Source organism: Anas acuta, chromosome 1, assembly GCF_963932015.1.
Source record: "Anas acuta chromosome 1, bAnaAcu1.1, whole genome shotgun sequence".
Lineage (NCBI taxonomy): Eukaryota > Metazoa > Chordata > Aves > Anseriformes > Anatidae > Anas > Anas acuta.
This window is the reverse complement of record NC_088979.1, coordinates 203,636,959-203,657,749: the sequence shown is the minus strand read 5'-3', so window position 1 is coordinate 203,657,749 and position 20,791 is coordinate 203,636,959. Positions and strand designations below refer to the sequence as shown.

The 20,791-nt window shown below is 54.7% G+C and overlaps 2 protein-coding genes across 2 annotated transcripts in view; both read right to left on the bottom strand.

The window, feature by feature from the left end:
• The window catches only part of UBE2H (ubiquitin conjugating enzyme E2 H), a 42,450-nt gene extending 27,573 nt beyond the window's left edge, over positions 1-14,877 (bottom strand). The window contains exon 1 of the mRNA XM_068670179.1: positions 14,565-14,877. Within this exon, the coding sequence (XP_068526280.1) occupies positions 14,565-14,617 (53 nt within the window). The 5' untranslated portion in view covers positions 14,618-14,877. The remainder of the gene's footprint in view (positions 1-14,564) is intronic.
• Positions 14,878-16,941: 2,064 nt separating this feature from the next.
• On the bottom strand, positions 16,942-20,739 carry LOC137849976 (zinc finger C3HC-type protein 1-like). The gene is made up of 7 exons (XM_068670178.1): positions 20,631-20,739; positions 20,148-20,275; positions 19,624-19,781; positions 19,036-19,237; positions 18,131-18,340; positions 17,766-17,975; positions 16,942-17,394 (listed from the first exon to the last, which is right to left on the bottom strand). Exons 2-7 carry the CDS (start codon positions 20,157-20,159, stop codon positions 17,326-17,328), a joined length of 861 nt encoding a protein of 286 aa, XP_068526279.1. The 5' UTR covers positions 20,160-20,275; positions 20,631-20,739; the 3' UTR covers positions 16,942-17,325.
• Between the last annotated feature and the right edge of the window lie 52 nt (positions 20,740-20,791).

Below are 20,791 nucleotides of genomic sequence, written 5' to 3'. Positions count from 1 at the left end.
GGAACCAAGTATTTAATGCAGGAATAATCAAACTTCTCAAACGAGCGAGAAATTTCAAGTGCATTTCAAGTGAAAGAGCAGGAAAAAAAAACAAAACATCACCACCAGCAGCAGCATTTCTTTTTTCCAGTTGGGTTCGGTACAGTCGATTTCCTCTCTCTGCGAGAATTCAAGAAGCAAAAAAAAAAGAAAAAAAAAAGCTTCTGAAAGTGAAACCAGGGTTGTTAAACCACAGAATTGAGAGCTTGGCTCCAAACTGTGCTACACCTGACGCCGAGCGTGAGATTTAACCGCGCTGCGAAGGGGCTGTGCCCCACGGAGCATTTCTCAGCCACGTGCTGGGTCCAGAAGGCTTTGTGGTGCTCCCGCAGGTGGATGCTTCATTTGGAGTAAAAGATGTCCTCGGGAAGCCTAAGACTTTTCCCTCAAATGAATTTTGGGATTCCTGCAGACTTCGCTGATTCGCTTCTTCGCTCCAAGGAAGCTCCACAGTCATTTAGGAAGCGTGAGCACGTCCAGACACCTCGGTGGCAGCGACAGGGAACCCAAAACCCTCAGGGCACGGCGTCTTTGTGGGCACAGAGGAGGTGAGCAGCTGGGCTCCTGCACGGGTTTTCGGTTATGAGAGTGCCAGAAATCTGGAGTTCTTCATTTTGAACACGACGAAGAGCTTCATGGGGGGAAGGAGAAAGAATCAACGCAGATATTTTCATTCTAGTACATTCAGGGTTAGGTTGTGTTGAACAGAAGATGCTTTGTCACCGAGCAGTTGCTAGTTCTGGGAACGGAGTCCCCATCCTTTGCTCCCCTTCCTTGCCTTCAAGGGATGCTCCTTCAGGCCAGAGAGACTCCCCGAGGGCACGCAGAGAGCTGCAGCAGCTGGAGCTACATCCTAACGCCGAATTTAAAAGGTGTTAAAGGAGTCCTGCACGTTGTTTCAGTACACACTGCACACCGGGATGCCTCTTCTTCAAAAATCCTGAAGCCCTCGCTAAAAGAGGCACCGCACGAACACGCTCGAGCTTGAACGGTTCAAACACTGGTGCTGGGTGGAAGAACAATGACCCCAGAAGTCCTGTCCAGGACTTCTCGTACAACACAGAGCTCCCTGCAGCCCTCCAGGAACACAACAAAGGGGTTGGTTGGGAAATGGGACTGGGAAAAGATGCTGTGGGGGCACCTACTGAGATGTGCTGCTGCTCTCTTACGAGCTGGATCTGTGGGAGAGCCTCGTGGAAGAGCCTGCGTGGCTGAGCCTTTGTCAGAAACCAACAGCTGGGGCAGAGACCTGAAACATCAGAGCAGGAACACGAGAATGAGAGGCTCTGCAGGGACACTGAGGCACCTACAGCACGGCACTGTTTTAGGGTTCCTAATAACCAAAAAGCCAGCTATGCTTCAACTCTAAATAAACTCAGAGCCTGGAGCAAGCATTGAAGTGGGCAGTGCCAGGGAAAAATGAGCAGCAGCAGCCCCCGTGAAGCTTCATCTTTAAGCATTCAACAACATTTAGCGTGCTGAGCTCACAGGCTTAACATCCAACATCCTGGATCTGAGCTGTCACCCACCCGTTTCCTGCACCTACCATGAAGGCAGAAAGGTCTCTCAAAGATATTTTGGGAATTATTTCTCCCTCTGAAGAACAGGACACGAGTTACATTTGTTTCTTACGGAATACTTTGCCATTAGAGCAAAAAGCTCCTGCAGTTCTGAGTGCCTTCAAAAAGGGTTTTAATCTGCCAGGCCTCAAAAAAAAAATAAAAAAAATCCCAAAAACTTCACAACAAGCCTCAGAAACAACCAGCGTTTCTACAGCGTGGGTGCAGGAAGCAAGAGCAAACAAACTGGGGATCAGAACAGTTGCCTTGACCTCGGGTGACACGGGGTAAAGCTGCTGGGTGGCTTCAAGCCAGACCTGCAGAAAGGCACGATGCCCTTCCCCACGCAGGTGGTTGTTTCAGGGCAGGTCGCACCCCGAGGCACCTGGGGATTTCTGAGCCTTCCAAAGCACTAGAAATGTGTTTTTTTGTCCTTTTTTTCCCCCAAGAAGGAGGCGCATTCTGCTCTTCCTCAGCCACTGGGGCTCGGCAGACGACGCAGGCTGCTCGCTAGCAGGAGGAAATCCTCAGGACGAACAGCACCACGAAGCAATTACTTACACAGAGGGGCTTACACCGACAGGTTCGTTAACACAACGCTCATTAACAAGCCTGTTGATATCACGTCCACACCAGGCCTGGCCACGTTATGACAACCACAGCCACGGTTTCCAACACAGACCAAACCCTGTTTGCCCTCAAAGCAACGCAGGAAGAAGTGATTTAGGGATGAGCACCTTTCAGACCTCTCTTGCACGCAGCAGTCGGAGCCTACAGATGCTGTTCTCTTTCTTTCTGGGTCATCTGCAGTCTGAAAGGTGAAAAAAACAAACAAAACGCACCGGACCAGGAAGCCAGCTCAGTTGGGCTGAAAGAAAAGGTGTAAAAGAAAGTGTGCAGGGCTTGAAAGAAAAGGTGGAGGGCTTCCCGTGGATGACAGCTTGGTACACAGATCCTACAACCACCCCACGTGCCTCTGTCACCCCTACTAAATGACTTATCCCTCGTATCCTTACTGTGTGGGGTATCCAGCGCTTCCTCTGCAGATCCCCAACCTGGATCCCACGTCCCAGACACACAAGGAGAGCAGGGCAAGCAGTTTGGCCTCTGCATTATTCCCTTCAGCCCATTTGGCCACCTGTACGTGCTGGGTTCCTTTATAAGACGGGCCTGGGAGCTGGAGCCAAGCTCAGATCCCAAAAAATCCCAGCAGACACGCTCCCAAGGCTGAGCTCGGGGTCTGTGCACACCATTTCCCACCCTTCCCCGAGCCACGAACGGCCACCACGGCGTGGCCTTGCTGCTTAATGAGCAAACCACCTGCAAAAAGTTCATTTATCACCCCTGGAAATCTAAAGAATCAGCCCGGTGCACCAGCCAGGCTCAGCGATTCTGCTTGCATCCAGCTCCGAGTTTGGGAGCCAGAAGCAAAATCGAAATGCTCGCTTTAAAAGAAAAAGGTTTTTAAAATCCTGGAGCTCTTCTGAGGAAGAATTGAATCCTTTGGCCTTTCCCAAAGGATTAACCGTACAGGATTTTCCTGGAGTTTTAAGGTAGAAAGCGACATTGTGTTCGAGAGGAAGACATGAAAAGAGCCGGACCCGGAGACGAACAATGATCCCCGCACGAGCTTCCTCGTGCAACGGAAAGGCGAGCGTTCAGGGCTGGGGCAGAAAGGTTGCCAAGGAAGAAGCTTTAACAAAGCCTTCGGGGCTTTGTTCGGGGCTGGGAATGCAGCAGCAGGCCCCAGCTCGCCAGCCACGGACAAAAATTCACCGAGGCAGAGCCAGAGAGAGCCCTCGCCCTAGGCCGGTGGCCACGCGGCGTTGAATCCTCCAAAATACCTTCTGGATTTTGCAGCCCAGGCTTTTGCTGCGCAAGAAGAAAGACAACGAGGTCATCCAGGCTGTGTCCCGAGTGCTTTGGCTGCCTCCGTCCCGGTGGTGAAGGCTCCACGAAGAAAACTTGACCTCGCAGGGGGCATCCGAGCTGCTCTGGCGCACGCGGCGCCGCCACAATGGGAGGAAGGGAAAAAAAATATTAAAAAATAAGAAATACAACGAGGTGAACACTAAAAAACAGGGAACACGCAGTCCTCGGTGCCCCGAGCTGGTGGTTTCCTCCGAAACAACCTCGCCGAGCCCCAGGGGCAGACCAGGAACATTCCCTGGAAGGGTTTGGAAGGAGCTCTCACGGCCGATAACCTCGAAGCCCTTGGAAAAGATTCCTGGAGCTTCCCACCCTGCCAAAGTCCGAAGTCCTTCCCCAGAGGGGGAGCAGAAGAGGGCAAATTTGTGTTTGCTCAGGTCAGGAGCAGCTCCATCTCCCGGCCCCTCTTGCTTCCGAGCCAAGAGCTTGCTCTAGTCCATCAGAAGGGGCTTAATTAGCCCCTTCTCGCTCGGTCCCCTAACGAGAGGCCCACCGGCAGAGCCCAGGGGGCTCTCCGACAAATTAAGCAGCCCAATTAACGCCCGCGTGTTTCTGATAGCCGGGGGGGACACAAACCGGCCTCCAGCTACTCCTGCGGGGACAGCGATACCTCAAATTCATGACGTGGCTCAGGAAAAAAAAGCAGCAGGCAACTTGAAACTGAATTTTGCGACCGAGTTTCATCCAGAGCCACGATTCGAGCCACGCCACCGATGTAAATGTCACCGTTGGGCCACTGCTGGTCCGGAGAGAGAAGGCAGAAACTGTGTGATTAGTTAAATCCAGCTGAAAGAGAAAATTCCTTGACATCGTCTGGTCGGGCCACCCTTAGAGCAGGGTGAACTAATTAACGCAGCTCGGTCGTTAGCGGCGCAGCTGCCTGGGAAGGGGGAGTTCGAAGCGCCTCCTCTTTCAGAAATGAGCTGAAATAAACAAAAAGCACCCAAAGCTCACAGGAGGCAGCACAAAAAGCCGAGCAGCGACCTCTGCCAGATGCTCCGAATTCCAGGTGACCCCCGGCAGAGCCTTCCAAAGCCAGGCACTCCTCGAATAAATCAGAATTAGGGCGACTCGATGTGCTCTAAAGCCACTTTTGATGACAACGCACTTAATCCCCAGAAACCCCCCAATTAAGCAGCAAACAGGATCCCGAAACAACCAAGGGGAAAAAAAATAAATCAAGACCAGCTCGGAGGTGCAGAAGCACTGCTCGGCTCCCAGCAGGCTTCAAGTTTTCCACTGTACCCTCAGCAGAACTGTTTTTCCCCTCCTTTTTTTACTCATCTCTGGGATTTTAGCAGGGATGTGAGGCTCCAGAGCAAGGAGCGGTCGATGCAGCGTCCATCAGACACGGGCCAGGCTTCTCCTCCTGGAGGAACCTTCAATCCAGATGGGATTTGAGCTGGTGATCTGTGAGATGAAGAGCTCCCCCTCCGCCTCGTAGGGTTTATTTAGCAGCTCTGGTGGTTTACCTGCTCCGGGAGCAGCAGCAGGCAGGGAATCGCCTCCAGCAGACGTAGGGGCGCAGCCCGAGCCAACAGCCCAGGAGCCAAGCAAGGAGGCTGGATGCGAAGCCTCACGCTTCTGCCTCATCTCCTAAATTTAGCCCGGGTTGGTAATGACCTAAAAACGGCCGCTGGGGCTTTCTGTGACTCACGGGGCAGCCTGGGCAGCTCCGGCCAGCTCCCACAAGGAGGATGCGCGCACCCATGGAGTCCTCACACGCCTCCTGGGCGGTTTTGGAAGGGAAGAACCCGACGGTGAGTCAAACCTAAATCCTTTGGCTTTGGTGGTGGCGGCTTCTGATCCATCCTACGTCCTGCTGAGGAGCGAGGGGGGCATTTCCTGCGGTCTGAAACCCCCCTGGGAAGGGGAGGAAGAGCCCTCGCCGCTGCACCGCGCACCCAAGGGTGTTTTCTTCTCCCGGGTGCTCAGCAGCAGATCCACGGTTAATTGAAGTGAAAACCTTCAGGGGATTTCAGGCTTCACGTGCCTCAGGACTTGCTCCTTGTGCTGGCTGAGTCTGCAGAAGGCTGAAAGCCCCGAAGTGTCCTAATTACAACGAACTTCAGGCAGCAGGAGAGAAATCTGAACTTGGGAGCCACCAAGAGGCACAGAGGACGACTTAAGGACTCGCTCGCTGCTCACCTGGCTGTATGCTGAGATCTTAAAAAAAAAGCAGCAAAACCCCAAAGCCCCAGCGCAGCTCCTGACCCCGACGACTCCGGCTACACCCCAGCCTCGCCGCGCAGGAAACTCTTGCAAACAAAGTGCCAGCAAAAAAAGGAAACTACACCAAGTGCAATATTTGTGAGTACGGGACAAACTTTTGGCTCTAACGAGACAGAGAAACGGGAGCAGACTCCAGCCAGCTTCTTAAAATATAAACTGTTCTCAGCCACCATCCCCACTCGAGCAAAAAAATCCAAATAAAAGCCAAAAGGAGGAAAAAAGCCTGGAAGGCACTGAAAAAACACATGCTAAGCAGAGGCACAAGGAGGGTTCAGGTCTCCTGAAGCACCTTTTGCTCAGATCTCCGTTGCTAGAACCTGCACAGATCAAATAACCCAACAAAATGTGCTCCTGGGTACGAGGAAGCAGGCACAAATCTTTGCTCGACTCGAAATCTTTTTCCGACGCATCACGCCGAAGCGATGAAAGATTTCTCCTTTCACAAAAGATGACATTTAAAAAAAAAATTAAGTAAACAAACTGAAGCAGGGCGGTCTGAAAGGCCAAATTCTTCGGCAAATCCCCGCAGAGGTGAGTCAGGAGGGCGCACCTGAGGACCTGCACGAACCCACGGCAAGGAGCTCAGGGCGAGGAGCTCCTGCGTTTGCATCTGCTGCCTCCAAATCCCACCACGAGAACCCAATCCCTCACCTTCACCACGTGCCGAGGACCAAAAGCTCCTCTCCCAGCCAATCTAGGCACTAAATCCGTAAAATTTAGCTCAACACCAGAGGTGGGCAGGTGGTTTAAGCGGTCAGTAAGCCTTGCAGGACTCGATATGGAGCTCGCCGCAGCGGGTCAGCAAATTCTCTCACCTCTTTTAGAGCAGACAGGTTTGTGGGGTGCCTTTATGAGCAAAAGAACGCCTCCTCCTCGAGCTTTCTCCTCGATGCAGGGGCTTAACATCACGAGGACGTTCCTGCTCATCATCTCAGGTTCACCATCTCTTTCTCCCATTTCTCTTTTTCCCATTTGGCAAGATCCTGGAATCATCCCGAGGAAATTCAAGCGGAAGTCTGATAATTTAGAAGGGGCTCGCAGTTCCAGCACCTCGCTGAGGCCACGGGGATTTATTTCTTCTGGTTCGCACTTCTCACAGCCAGGGCTCGGAGATTCCCCTGGGCACAGGTAGCAGAGCACGGCCGTTTACTTGTGGACTCTCCTCCTTCGTGGCCCAAATGAGGAAAGTCTTTAAATCTACCTTTATTTATTAATTATTCTTTTTTGGCAACCTTCTGGTCACGTTGCCAACAGCAAACAGAAGGAAACGGGGCAGAAACCGGGAAGTTAGAAATAAGAGAAAAGGTTAAGATTAAGTTTCTCAGCAGCTGCAAGCAAGCCAGACTCTGTTTTAATCCGAGATCTCCGCACAAAATCTTTGCGCAAAGTGTTCAAATTCAGTCAGGTCTTAAAAATTTAAGATTTTAGAAAGGGTGAAGCAGTGCTAGCAGGGAGCTCCCTTCACGGGGCAGCTACTGCCACCAGGCAGGGCAAGGGGGAGCTCACACCTCCCCGCATACCTTCCCTTTCAAGGCACGCAGGCTCCGGGACGAGGTTACCAGGATCTGATTTCTGACAACTCCACTTCGGAGCTGTCACCGTCTCCCCCCTGTGTCCCTCCGAGCCACGTTCTCCTTTTGGGATCTCCGCTCACCCCGATTCCTCTGTCAGGCCACAGGTATTGGGTTACCTGAGACGGCAGGCCCCAAAAACAAAGCAACAACGATTTAGCTTCCTTCTTTTCGCCGCTTCCCTCATTTCGCAACCGGTACGGTGGCAGGTTGAGAGCCTTAAGAGGAAAAAAAAAAGAAAAGAAAAGAAAAGAAAGTGGGAGGTTCCTCTGGTAGCACCGAGGGGCAAGCCGAACCGTGCTGAGTCACGCCGGGGTTGGATTTGACATTTCCACAAGTGCCTCACTCCTGGAAGGGCTGGTGGAACCTTGTTTGCCTTACAGAGGATCCCAAAGCAAGGCCGGCCCCAAAACTTTCAGGGAAATCAGTTCCACGATGAGTTCTTCCCCACGTGCTGCTGCTACATAAAACCAGCGCCCTGCACGAGTTCCCATTCAGCCGTGGGGGCTTTAAAGATTTGAGGGGCAGGTCGGCGAGGCTGAATTAATGGTGTTAGGCAGGAGAAAAACATAACTGGTTCCATTTGGCTTCAGCAGAAAGGAGATGGTAAAAGGGAATCGGCTTCCACCAGCTTTAAGTCTTCCTCCGATGAAGAAGCTCTCACTGCAAGGAGATAACTTCTTTCTGCTCCTAAAAATGAAGTTTGGGCACCACCAGGACACGAAGAGCAGTTCTGCTCTGCATCCATCACCAATTCCATCCCACCGTCCGCTCCTCCACGTCTCCAAAGCATCAGCTTCCTCCTGGCGCAGCTCTCCCAAGGGTGAAACTGAGTTGAAAAGAAAAAGCCAACAAACTCTCTCCATAAACGCACCCGAAAGCCAAACTGGGTTCTTTTTGGAATAAAAAAGGCCTTCAAGCCATTCACAGTTCACTAAGCAAGACTCAAAGCAGCTTCACCTGCCCCTAAAACCAAGATGAATCTCAAACCTTCAAAGTGGTGATTAAAACTGATGTTAAACTGTAGTTTTTAAGTACCATTTAGATCCAGAAACACCTGGAAGAGCCAAGTTTTCTTCCAGCCCCAGCCAGCCCTGAGCAGACAGCGTGGTTTAGGTTCTTATTTATTGTTTTTTTTTGTTTTTCTGCCCCAAAAAGCGTGTGTCCTAGCGGACGTTCTCCCCACCCCAACTCCTCGCTTCACGGCTCCAGCACGCGGCCGATGCGGCCGCCGTCGAGACAAAACAAAGCAAAGCAAACGGCCAAAAAGTGCTGCAGTTAATCATTTATCCATCCTTGCAACACTGCAGCTGCTAATCTACCACGCGGGAGGTGACGCGGGGACACACGGCAGCCCGCTTCGGTACCGCGTGTTTTGGTTTGTTTTTTGTTTTTAGTATTTAAAAAAAAATCAAATGTTTTCTTCTAGGCACCTCGTTTAAGGCCACACCAACCCCGAGCACTGTCCCACACCTCCCCGGCTGCTTCAGATTTGGGGTGAGCAGCACGGGAGCAGGCAGGTGAGAAATCCCTGCGCCTCCGAAGGGATTGGATAATAAATATTATATTAAAATATAATATTATAATATTATATTAAAATATTTTTTAAATATTATCCAATATTAAATTATTAATATTAAATATTATTGGATAATAATAAATATTATCCAATCAAATATCAAACACTCCCTTAAAACGCTCATATTTAAGGGATTATCGCAAAAAAATGAAGCCGGCTACACCCAAATAGCACAGAATATTTTAGATTAACCCACCCCAACGTGCTATTTGTACGATCTCAGAGAAAATATTTTACATTTCTATCAGCATTTGCTCCCAGGAAGGCAGGCACCAAGGAAATGTCATAATTTCTGAAAGAAAATAAATTACTTTCCTTCAGAAAAGAAGAGAAATTATTCGACCCTCTGAGAATAACTGAGTGGCTGGACTGAAAACCCCCTCCCCACGCTGCCTCACCAATATCTGGAAGCCTCCGCACATTCCTGCGTGACCTGCAGGCAGGCTGTGCAGGTAGGCTCTGAAACTTGCAGGTTAAAAGGGATTAAAGTCAAGAAAATAACAACAATACTTTAAAAACCGGCCGTGCAGATACGCCCTCTACCTGCTCTGGAACACGGGACGCCAAAAAAAATGAACTCTGGGTGGTTTTGGCTGCTCTTAAAGCAGAAAGAATTTGCTCTAGAGAAGAAATGGAATGATTTAAGGGCACAGGACGGCTCCTGGAAGCTGCAGTGGTGATGACAACAAAACCAACCTCAGTCCTGGTCCAGGATCAGCCCCGTTTGCAGGGAAACGAGGGAGTGAAATCCCCTTTCTCCGAGAGGCTGTAAATCCACAGGCAGATCGTTATCAGGAAGTCTGAGGAACTGGAAGATGATGGGGAACGAAGGTGAGGATGGAACGATTAGATTTAAGCGGCCAAAGGGGCCGAGCAGGGAGAAAAGGGGAAAAAACCTGGCAAAATCTGAGCTGAGATGGCCTCAGAAGGAAGTTTTTGGGTGCACAGCTCCCTTCCTAAAAGCCCGGCCAGCTCCTGCCGCTCCGCCTCGCTTCAAGAGAAATTTAAGAAAAGGGGTGAGGAGAAAAGTGCACGTGAAGGAGTAATTAATTTGTGTTCTTCTCAAAACACCCCAAAATTAAAGCACGGCCCTGCTTCCCCCGAGAGCAGGGGGCACGGCCCAGCCCCATCCTGCCTCTGGCTGCACGCAGAGCGCCCCGCAAAGCTTTAGGATTTCCACAACATCGGTGTTTTAATTAAAAAAAAAATCCCAGAACCTGACTTTAACGATGCTGCACAGCCAGGATGAGGCGCAGGGCGGGCACGCACGCAGATTAGAGGCAATATTCAGCACGCAGAGCCTCATCAGAGGGATATTCTGGGTGATCCTACAAGAGTGAGGCATTTACTGGGTTTGGGACAGTCCCAGCCCTGCTATGAGTCCCTGTTATTGGTCCCGGCAGCACGGGGACACCATTTCACAACACGAGCCACCTGTTTTTCACTGAAATCCAGCTGTTACTTCACAAAAACAGCCTCTGAGATTCGTTTCATCAGCGATCCCATAACAGTAGGGTCCTAAAAACCAGGCACGGAGCCCCAGCAGAGGCTGCCTCACTATTGGGAACACCCCAAATCCCTTTGAGGCAGGGAAATAGTTAGTTACCCTAAAGTGGAGGACTTCCAGCTCCAGCCAAGAGCCTGTCCAGGCAGGGGAAGGCTCCAAAACACCGCATTCAGTCCTAAAAACATCAAGGGGATGCCCTAAAAGTTTGGATTTAAGCAACTGAGATCCCTCTGTCCCCTTTTGGTTTGGTTTGGGCAGGACAAAGCGGGGATTTAGGGTCAGGTAGCTCTGCCCGCCCCGGGTGGCGTTGGGCTGGGGTTTATTTATAAACCCCGAGCTGTGCCAGCAGCATTTAGGGTGTGGGGTGAGGAGGTTTGGGGCTCTCCCAGCCCCAAAAACAGACCACGAGCACCTCGTTGCTCGTCCCCAGGTGCCACCACGCCGCTCCCCTCGTCCTCGGGGACCTTTTTAAAGCAGAGCAGGAGGCAGCGTGGCACGGCCTTGGGAAATTCACATCCCGATGGGGGAAAAAATAAAGGGTTTTTTTCCAGAATCGTCTCTCCTTAAAGGAAAAAAAATAAAAAAAAAAAACAAAAGCGGTGAGGGAAAGGCGGCCGCCGAGCCCTACCAAAACAAGACATTCCAGCACAACGCTCGCTCTCCTCTTCCCCTGGGGACAGGCCAAGGAGAACAAAGGCACGTGACGGCCCCGTTGCTCAACGCGCCCTTGGAAGGGGTTCAAGCCGGGCGATAAGCCCGCTGCGCCGGGCAGAAAAAAGGAATTTTAGCCCCAAAACAAACCCTGGCCTACCCTCGGCCCATCTTTGCAGAGCACACAGCGGGTTGCATTCAGTAAAGGCTCGGTGGTGCTTTTATTCCTCGGGACGAGCCTAAAATTAAACAGGAAAAACACCCGACGGCTCCACGACCCTGTAAACTGGTGGGAACTGGGAGATCCTGGTGGGAACTGGGAGATTCCTGGTGATCCAGGCACTATTTTTAATTCCTTCCAAGCACCGAGCAGGGCACTGCTTCCTTTTTTCCCCCCCCCCAATGCCAGCCCCATTGCTTAAAAATAGAGCCGGGAGCATCCAGCCATAAAAGAAATCAGCACCAAATCCAACTCCTGGGGTAAAATAAGAAAAGGTGGCTCTGGGGCGGCCGTCGGGGATCCGGGGGGGGGCTCAGGGACTCCCCCCTTGATGGGGTGAAGGCCTTGGGGCCGAGGTTTCCCCCATCAGCTGTAGGCTCGCTCCGCCCCGGCCGTGGTTTCCGGGTAGTAACAGAGCAACCAATCCGCGGAGTTGCGAGCTCTGCCCGAGGCCTCTCTCGCTTGCAAAAAACACGGCGAGGAGGAGGCTCGCCGTGTTTTTTTAGGGCCGAAGGCTCGCCCCTAAAAGCTCGGGGGGGAAGCAAAAAGATCCCCCCCCAACCCCTCCATCAGGAGCCCGGAGTTGGGGGCGCTCCCTTTTTCCCCCACAAATCGGCACCCGGCGGATCCCAAAAGGTTTTGGGGTTCGGGCACGGAGCCCCCCTGCTCTGTAAGGGTTTGGGGTCACCTGGAGAAGTCTGGGGGGCCATAAAGGGGGCTGTAAACCTTCCTCCCCCCCCCTAAAATACGGGGACAGTGGCTGCAGCATGAGCAGGGGAGAAACAATGAGTGACTCAGAGTTTCAGCACATCCTCGCCCAGGCGAGGTTATTAAAAACCCCAAGCAAGGGGCTTCCCCCCCCCCAAACCCCTCGCTGGAAATCCACGGGGAGAGCCCGAGCTCCCCCCGAGCTCACAAAGAGGGGGGGGCGTCCACAAAAAGGCCCCGGACGATTTAGGATTGAAAAACGGGGAGAAAAAATTAAAAATGATTAAAAATCAAAAGCCCCCGCTCGGCTCCTGAAGCTGTCAGAGCTTGGGGAGGAGGCGTTTGCTCGAGCTGTGCCCCCCCCTCTCTCTAAAGGCGCCCCCCCAGCGTGGATCCGCGCCGTTATTTCCCCAGCAGGAAGGCGAAAAAGAGGCCGAAAAGGGAAAAATGCCACAAAAATGGCAGCAGAAACGGGGATAAAAGCGCCGCGACAACAAAACCCTCCAGCCCCCGGGGGGGTGGGGGAGAGGGCTCCACAAACATTCCTCCAGACGCCCCCAATCCTTCGGTGCCCACCAAAATGCACCCAGGAGGGGGGGGGTCGGGGTAGATCCTAATTTTGGGCTCCCCCCGGGATTTGTTTTTAGGGCTCGGGGAGCAAAAGCGGGGCCTAGGGAGGCAAACAAACAAAAAAAAAAAAGGTTGGGGAGGGAGGGAGGGAGGGAGGAGCGGTGAGCAGTCATCTGACACACGCACAACTTCCCAAGTTTGTTGGCCGCAGGACGCCGGCCGCTCAAAACCCCAAAAACACCGAGGGTTATGGGGTGATGAGGAGAGCTGGGCTCCGGGGAGAGCTTCCCTCGGGTTTCTTTTGTCAGGGAGAGAGCAGAAAGGAGGTGTTGAGGGCTCAAAAACCTACCAGCGCACGGCCCCGGAGCCTCTGGAAATGGGAAAAGGGGAGAGGAGAGGTTTCGGGAAAGCTGCTGGCTCTGAAAAGCTGCTCTTTGTCTCCCAAAACGGGGATGCCGGCTTCTAAAGGAAGAAAAATAAAGAAAAGGAAGAAAAAAAAGGGCAGGGGGAGGGGAATGGAGAGAGGCAGCAGCTCAGCTCGGGCCTTGGTCCCTCTCCAGCTCGGAGCCCTCCTGGCGCTGGCCCTATCCGTGATTTTTTGGGGAAAAAAGGGGACAAAATTAAAAAAAACAACAACAAAAAAAACCCCAAGCAGCTGGAATCGCCGACCCTCCTCCCGGCCGCGATTCGCCCTGTGTGTGTAACTTTAAACCCCCCGGATAAAAATAGCCCCGATTCAGCCGTGATCGCCACTCATTTCCTATTTGCTCAGAAAAAAAAAAAAAATAATAAAAAAACACAAAACCAACAAAAAAAAAAAACAACCACCGCCACCAAAATACGCCGAGGGGAGCAGCGAGCACGCCGAACGTCAGCACAAGTTTCCTTCGACCAGCCACGAACGGCGGCGCTCTTCCTTTCCCCCCCCCCCCCAATCCCCCCAAACCCCTAAAAAAATAACCCCAAAAGCCAAATAAGTTTGGTTATCTCGCCGGGACCGAAATCAGACCTCGAGCTCTCAGAGGGGGGAGGCCCAGGGGAAGATTTTGGGGGCTGTTGTCATCCGTGCCCCCCCCCTCCTGGGCGCACGCCGCTGCCTTGTAAACAAAACCTATTAATAAAGCGAGCCCCTACCCCAAATTCCTGATGTTTTCCATCCCGCCCACGCTCCGGAGGGAGGCAGGGGAAAAGGATTTGCCCCCCCCACCAAGGGGCAAGAAGGAGAAAAGAGGGGAAAGGAATAAAAAAATAAAAGAAGGAAGGAAAAATATAAACAGATCCAGGCTGAGGGGGGGGGGGAAACCTACCCTAACCTGGCGTGTTACATAAACGGGACCTCCTCCCGGCCCCAAAAAGCCCTTTCCCCACCTGCTAATAAGGGTTTGTTTGGAGATAAACCCCCCCAAAATAAAAAATAAACCCTAACTTAAAGCCCTGAAGCTGGGAGCTTCGTGAAGGGCAGGCTGCCATTATGGGGGGGGGATAATAACCCTAATAAAAACCCCAAAAAGGTTTTTTTTTGGGGGGGTTTGGGGCCACCCGGGAGTCCTCATAGCGGGCAGGGGGGCTAATGGGGAGGGGGTTGGGGGGGGCACCCTTAGGGTTAGGGGGGGTGCCAAAAAAGGGGAAAAATCGCCAAAAAAAAGGAAAATAAGGGGGGATTTGGGATTTTTTTTGGGGGGTGAGGCCTTTTCTTAGATAAAAGGGGGGGGCTCCAGGCTGTGGGGGGGGGCCCCGTCCGGCCTTGCTGTGAGGCGAGGCCTGGGCCTGGCCTGACAAAAGGGCGATAAAAGGAGGGGAGGGGGAGGGAGGGGGGCGATAAAAGAGGGGGGTGTCGCGATAAAAAGAGGGGGGATATCGCGATATAAAGGGGGGTGTCGCGATATAAAGGGGGGTCGGCGATACCGGGGGGACACCGGGAGGGGGAAAAGCGATACGGGGGGGGGTTCCCTGTCCCCCCCCAAGGAAGAAGAGGAGGAAGAAGAGGCCCCAAGGATACAGCTTGACCACGTCGGTGTCCATCCGCCGCTTGCCCGGGCTGGGGGACGACATGGTGGCCGCCGCCCCCGGGGCTCCGGGCGGGCTGTCAGCGCCGCTGAGGAGGAGGAGGAAGAAGAGGAAGAAGAAGAGGCTCAGCCGGGACCCAAAAGAGCTCCAAGGGTGAGAAGGGAGCGCGATCGGGGCTCTCCCTCTTCAAGAGGGGCCGGGGTCGCGGCCGCCGCCCCCCTCCTGTGGTGGTGCCGCCGCCGCCGCCGCCTCAGCCCCGCTCCGGTCGCCTCAGCCCCGAGCCTCACTCTGGCCCCGTGACGTCACCCGCAGTGACATCACCGCCCCGCCGGGCTGCTATTGGACGAGACGGCTCAGGGCCCGCCCGGAGCGCGGGGGGTGCTGGGAGTTGTAGTTCCCACAGGGGGGGTTTTGTAGTTCGCAGAGCGGGGGTGGGATGCCAAAGGCCGCGGGTTCGAGGCTGCTGTCGGGAGGAAAACGGGGGAGGGTTTGGGGTTTGGGGGAAATTGTGGTGATTTAATGGGGGTTTACCTCAGAATTCAGCCTGGGAAAACACCGTGGTACTCCACATGTCCCCACAGAGCTCCACAGGGTCTCAGGTGGCCTCAGGGAGGGCGGCAACGTCGCCCTCCAGCCGCCCCAAAAATGTGTGGGGTTGTATTTAGGATCGCCTCACAGCATCTTCATGAGGCACACCACGGGATTTGGGATGTCGTGCTGCTGAGGCATCTCGCCCTGCCTCGGTTTACCCAACCGGATTGGGTAGAGGAGGCACCCGGAGGTGACAGCGGGTGGCAGGAGGGTGACATTAAGGGATATTTTTCGGGATGCCGTGGCACCTTCACGCCCCAGGGCGGACATCCCGCATTCCTGACCCCGGCATCACCACAAATTCACCCAGCGTCACCTCCCCGTGCCTGCGATGAGCCAGCACCACTGTGCACGGGGAGGCCACGCAACCGGGGAACCCCATAAAGTCCCCACCCTATATGCGAGCCGGGGGTTGTTTTTTCCTCAATTTAGGGCCCTGACGTCCCCCAACGGCTCCTCCGTCACGGGGCAGGATGTAACCCGCCGCCGAGGGGTTGGATTCACATCCTGGGTGAGTTAAACCTGGAGGAATCCAGGAGGAAAACAGCAATGGGGTCAGCGGTGAGTAAAGCTGTGGGGTTACGGGGTCCCCGTTTCCCTTGACTTTGATGCTCCTCGGTCACATCCAGGCAGGAAAATAGAGGGAAAAAGCTTTTTTTTCCTTTATTTCTTTAAATAAAATGGGGTGATGGGGACCACGATGGCATCCTGACCCTTTTTTTGGGGGGTTATCCTTGGGGCTGAGCTGCTGGCGGTCCTGGAGCAGCACCCACACGTCTGTGGGATCCCATGGGATCCCTGTAGGTGGGCTCACAGTGGGGTTGGGGACCCTCCAAGTCCCCCCCTGCCTAAAAACGGGGGTGTTGAGGCTGGCTGGGGTGAGCAGGGATTATGGCATCACGCCCCCCACCCCACTGTGACACTGCCCCGTGCTTTGTGGGGTGGGCGAGAGAACAGAAGGGACTGGGGAGCCCCCTGAGACAGAAAAAAACCCGAAATTTGTGATCCATGGGGTGAAGGACCACAGGTCCTCTTCAGGAAGGAAGAGAACCCCTTCCCTCAAACCCTAGGTGTCCCCCAGAAGCCCCCCCAAAAAACTTGGGCAGATAAACCTACAAGTTTTGGGGTTCAGGGCCGGCCACGGTGGCACCGTTGTGACTGGAAGCAGGGACCAGCCCCAAGCACGGCGGCTGCTGCCTTCCTGGGAACAGGGAAAACAGAAAATACCCCAAAAAGATGAGATGGTGACGATTCTGTGGGATGCTCTAATAGGGGAACCGAGGCAGGGCCCCCCCCCAGTGTGATGAGCTCCTGGCTCAGAGGCATCCCAACCCCTAAAATAGGGTCAAGGGGGAGCTTTTGCTCTGAAATATGGGAACACCACATCCCTGGGCCTTTTCCCCCACAAATTTGAGAGCAGCAGACCCAAAGTGAGGAGGCCCAAGGCTGCTCTGGGGGCAGCTGTGGGGTCTGAGCCCTCCCCCAAAGCCCCTTCCACATCCTCGAGGATGGAGACACGAGATTGGGGTTTCCTCCCTCACCTTTTTCTCCCTCTTCTGTGGGGGACGAGATCACCACCCAAGCCAGAGGAATCCCCCGAGCAACATTTTCCCTATTTTTTGGCCCCAAAACTCCTGCCTGGGTGATTTATCACCCCGGGACAGACGACGGGGACATTATCTGCTCCCAGCAGCTTGGGAACTGATAATGCTCTTTGCCTCGACCCCGCTGCCGTCCCGGAGCTCATTTTACCCCAAAAAAAAGAGCCACAGAAGCCGTAAGAAAAACCATGAAATGTTTATTCCCACCTGGCATCACCCCGTGCTGCTGGGGGGCAGGTCCCAGCCGGACCCCAAATCACCCCCAGCAGGGTGACCGCGTCCCCCTCGGCCACCCCGCGCAGTCGGAGCTGTCGAAACCCTCGGGGTTGAGGGTTACAGCAGCACCTGGTGAAGGTGAGGGGGCTTCGAGGAAGAAATTTGGGGATCAGGGGGGTCCCTGGAGGCTGTTTTGGGGCTGTTTTTGGCACTGGGGCAGCCCGGGGATTTCTCAGCACACGTTGGAGGCTTCCCCGGTGGTTCGGTGCCGGAGCGAGGCGCTGCCCGGTGTCCCCCCCCCTCAACGAGGGGCTGCGTGAGGTTCCCCCGGAGGCAGCAGCAGGTTCAGGAGGGATCCACGCTCTCCCACTGGCGGAAAATGCGGAAAACCTTGGAGGATTTCACCGAGAGGCTCTGCGGGAGAAGGAAGAGAGGTCAAAGCGCCTCCAGACCGGCCCTACAGACCCCAAAAGCAACCTGAAATACCCCCGCTGGCTAAAAGGACATCAGCGAGCGTCTTTTTTTGGTTTTAGAGCCGTTTCCCAGCAGGAAAATCACGAGGGAAAAGCCCTTTGGGGAGCTGCAACTCGTAGGAAGGGCTCGGGACAAAGGGTGAAGCGGGAGGGCTGCAGCTCAGCCCCGAGCAGGAGCGGCTAACGGGGTTTTTGGGGGCACCCAACACCCCCAGGCTCAGCAAAGCCACAGCTCCACGATGCTGGGAGCTCTCCAGCAGGACACGAAGTGAAACTGGAGCTGAGGAGGGCCGGTATTTATAGCAGGCTCACCACGGGCTCGCTTTCGGGAGCTCTGTCACATTTTTTGAGGGTCAGGAGCAGGTTGAGGATCGCTCGCCAGCCGGGCTCTGCTTTGGGGGGCTCCTCCTGAGCCTGGGCTGCGGAATCCTGCGGGACCTCCGCGCCCTCCACCGCGTTGACCCAGGGGCACCAGTCGCGATGCTGTGAGCTGGGATCGAAGAAACTCCTCGAAGAAATGTCCTGGGAAGGCAGAGAAAACGGGAAAGAAAAATATCAGCCACGGGATATCTTAAAACAGGCCATAAAACCCTCTCCGTGCCCAAACGCCGGCCGGGAGCCGTCCCAGAGCTTCACCTCCCCCAATTTTTGCTCCCTCCCGGCCCCGTGGCACTCACCGAGCTGCTGGAAGAGCAGAGCCGAGCCCGTTTGGCCCTGCGGACGGGGCTGGAGGGCACGTCCACGTTTTCCCCCTGCCCCATGCTGCGGGTAACGGGGCGGCTGCGTGGCGCAGGGCTGGCCACCTCCGATTCTCCTCCTCGCTCCCCGGGGCTGGGGGAATCCCAAATCCGTGGGCGAGAGACCGCCGGGGAGGGGCTCTTCTCCTGCTGCCAGAGGGAAAAGGATGAGAATTAATTACTGGGGGAACCCTCCCGGGAAGGAATTCTGCAGGAAATTTGCTGGATGTGAGCTTAGGGACGTGCTCCTGCTGGTGGTGTCCCCGCTGATGGGTGTAGGATCGCCAGCAGGTTGGAGGGGTTTTGATTTTGGCCCCCTGCTCAGCGCTGCTGAGGCTTCCCCTGGGGAACTGGGTCCAGTTCTGGGCTCCCCAGTATGAAATGGGGGTGGACGGAGCGGGGAGAGCTCGGTAAAGGATAATCAAAACGCTGAAAGGGGTTTAAATATCTCTGATATGGGGAAAAGCTGAAAGCTGGAGCTCAGGAGGTTCCCTCTGAACACCACCAAGCATTTTTGGGTTGGGAGGGTGCCGGAGCCCTGCCCGAAGCACTCAGAGGTTTTGGTGTCCCCTCCTCGAGGATCTTCTTGGACGTGGGGCTGGGCACCAGCTCGGGGTGGCACCAGAAGGACCCCAAATGTCCCTTCCACCCCCAACCATTCTGTGATTCTGTGATTCCTGGGGCCACCAGCACAGCCTGAAGGGGCCAGGGAGGCGCTGCCCAGCTCAAATCAGACATCAAAACCCATAGCAGAGCCCCTTTTAGGGTAGCAGACACCCAAAATACCTCACCCTCAAGCCCTGCGAGCCCCCAGCAACCCCAAAACCCGAGCCTGCTGGCCCTACCTGCTCGGAGCCTGGAGGAAAAACGTCTTGGCTCCGCGTCAGCATCCTGCGTGGGGACGTGGGCACGGGCGGGCAGCGCTCGGAGGGTCCCGAATCCGTCTCCAGACCCCCAGGATCGAGCTGGTGGAAACCCCACAAGCCCACCTTCCTCATGCAGCGCGAGCAGGTGATCACCGAGAGGAGCGAGGAGCCGGACACGGCGCTGCGGGGACGGAGGAAAGTGAGGATGAGCCCAGGACCTTCCCAAAAATTGCGGTTTTCATAAAGGGAGCAGGTTTTGGGAAGGGTCACGGGTTCGCAGCCTCAGCTGAGGGGCGGATGGTTATGGGTTTCGCAGCCCAGTGTGCTGAGAAGGACGTGGAACCCCCCCAAATGTCCCTGATTTAAATTCTCCTTCCCATTTCGGCTTGCAGCACGCTCAACTTATCCACCCAGTGCCCAAAAACATCGCTGCCCCCAGCCCCAAGAGCTTTCAGCGTGGAAATCGGCACCGAACCCAAAGCAGTGGTGTCTCTTCGGACCCTTCCCCACCTCGGGCAGAGATTTTTTGAAAGATCTTTTCGTCCTGGGGGCAGCCAAGCTACTCACCCGCAGGTCCAGCCGCACAGCGCCAGGACGCAGGCGGACACGTGCAGGGGCAGAGCCTCCGAGGAGAGCTTCAGCGGCGTTTTCTCGCCCTCCGCCTTGAGCTCCAGCTCCTCCCGGAGCAGCTGGAGGAGCGAGGCGATCTTCTCCTCCGTCAGGGACTGCGGGAAGGGAAGAGAGAGGCAGCAGAAGGGGTGGTCAGAGGCAGCGCTCACCTTCCTGCGAGTCCAGCGCTGTTTTGGGGCTGGATTTGCCCCCCGCAGCCCCAAATCTGGCAAGTTAGCCCGGCAAAATACCCACAAACCACACAAGGCGTGGAAAAAGGTCCCAATTCACCGCCCGAGGGGCACGAGCCAGCACGCTCAGCCCTTAAATTCCCTGCTTAGTAACACGATGGCACGAGCCAGCTAAAACCGTGTTGGGAAAGGATTTGCATGGCAGAAACCCCCCCAAATGCAGCAGAAACCCCCCCAAATGCAGCAGAAACCCTCCCCAACACCCCAAAACCAGGGCAGAGAGGAACTCACCATGGTTTTCATGTCCTCGGCTCGGAGGGAGGGCAGCTGCAGCTCCAGCTGGCACAGGCTCTGGAAGCGCTCCAAGAAATCCTGGAGAAGGGCTCGGGGCTCGTCCACCAGCAGCAGGGCGAAGCGGGCTGGAGGAGGGGGAAAAAAAAAGGTGGTTTTGGGGCCATCTGCCTCCTCGCCCCTCGTTAGCCCGCAGGGAGAGAGGAAACAAGGCCAGGAAAGGTCTGAGAATGTTATTTTTTAAAGAAAAGCTGTGTTCCTTCGCAGGGACCCGTCCTGGTGCTTTGAAGCACCGAAATTTTTTGGTTCAGACCTCCAAGATGAGCAGGAAAATAAAACCTACGACCCTCCGAGCATCCCAAATCACCCCAAAGATTAAAGAGGAGATGAAAACAGAAGAGATACGAGCCACAGATACAAGAGGAGAAGAGAAAAGGGATGGAAAGGAGATCCCGGAGCCGTGCTGGGCTCTGAGAGACCGACCTGGGCAGGGGTTGTCCGGCCAGAAGCAGAATTTCTCGTGCGCCGTGCTCAAGGATTTCTTCAGCTCGGAGCAGCGCTCCTTGTCTGCAAGGCAAAACCCACTGCTACTCCTCGGGGAAGGGGAGGGGAAGAGCCAACAGCGAGCAGGGGCGAGGGGAACT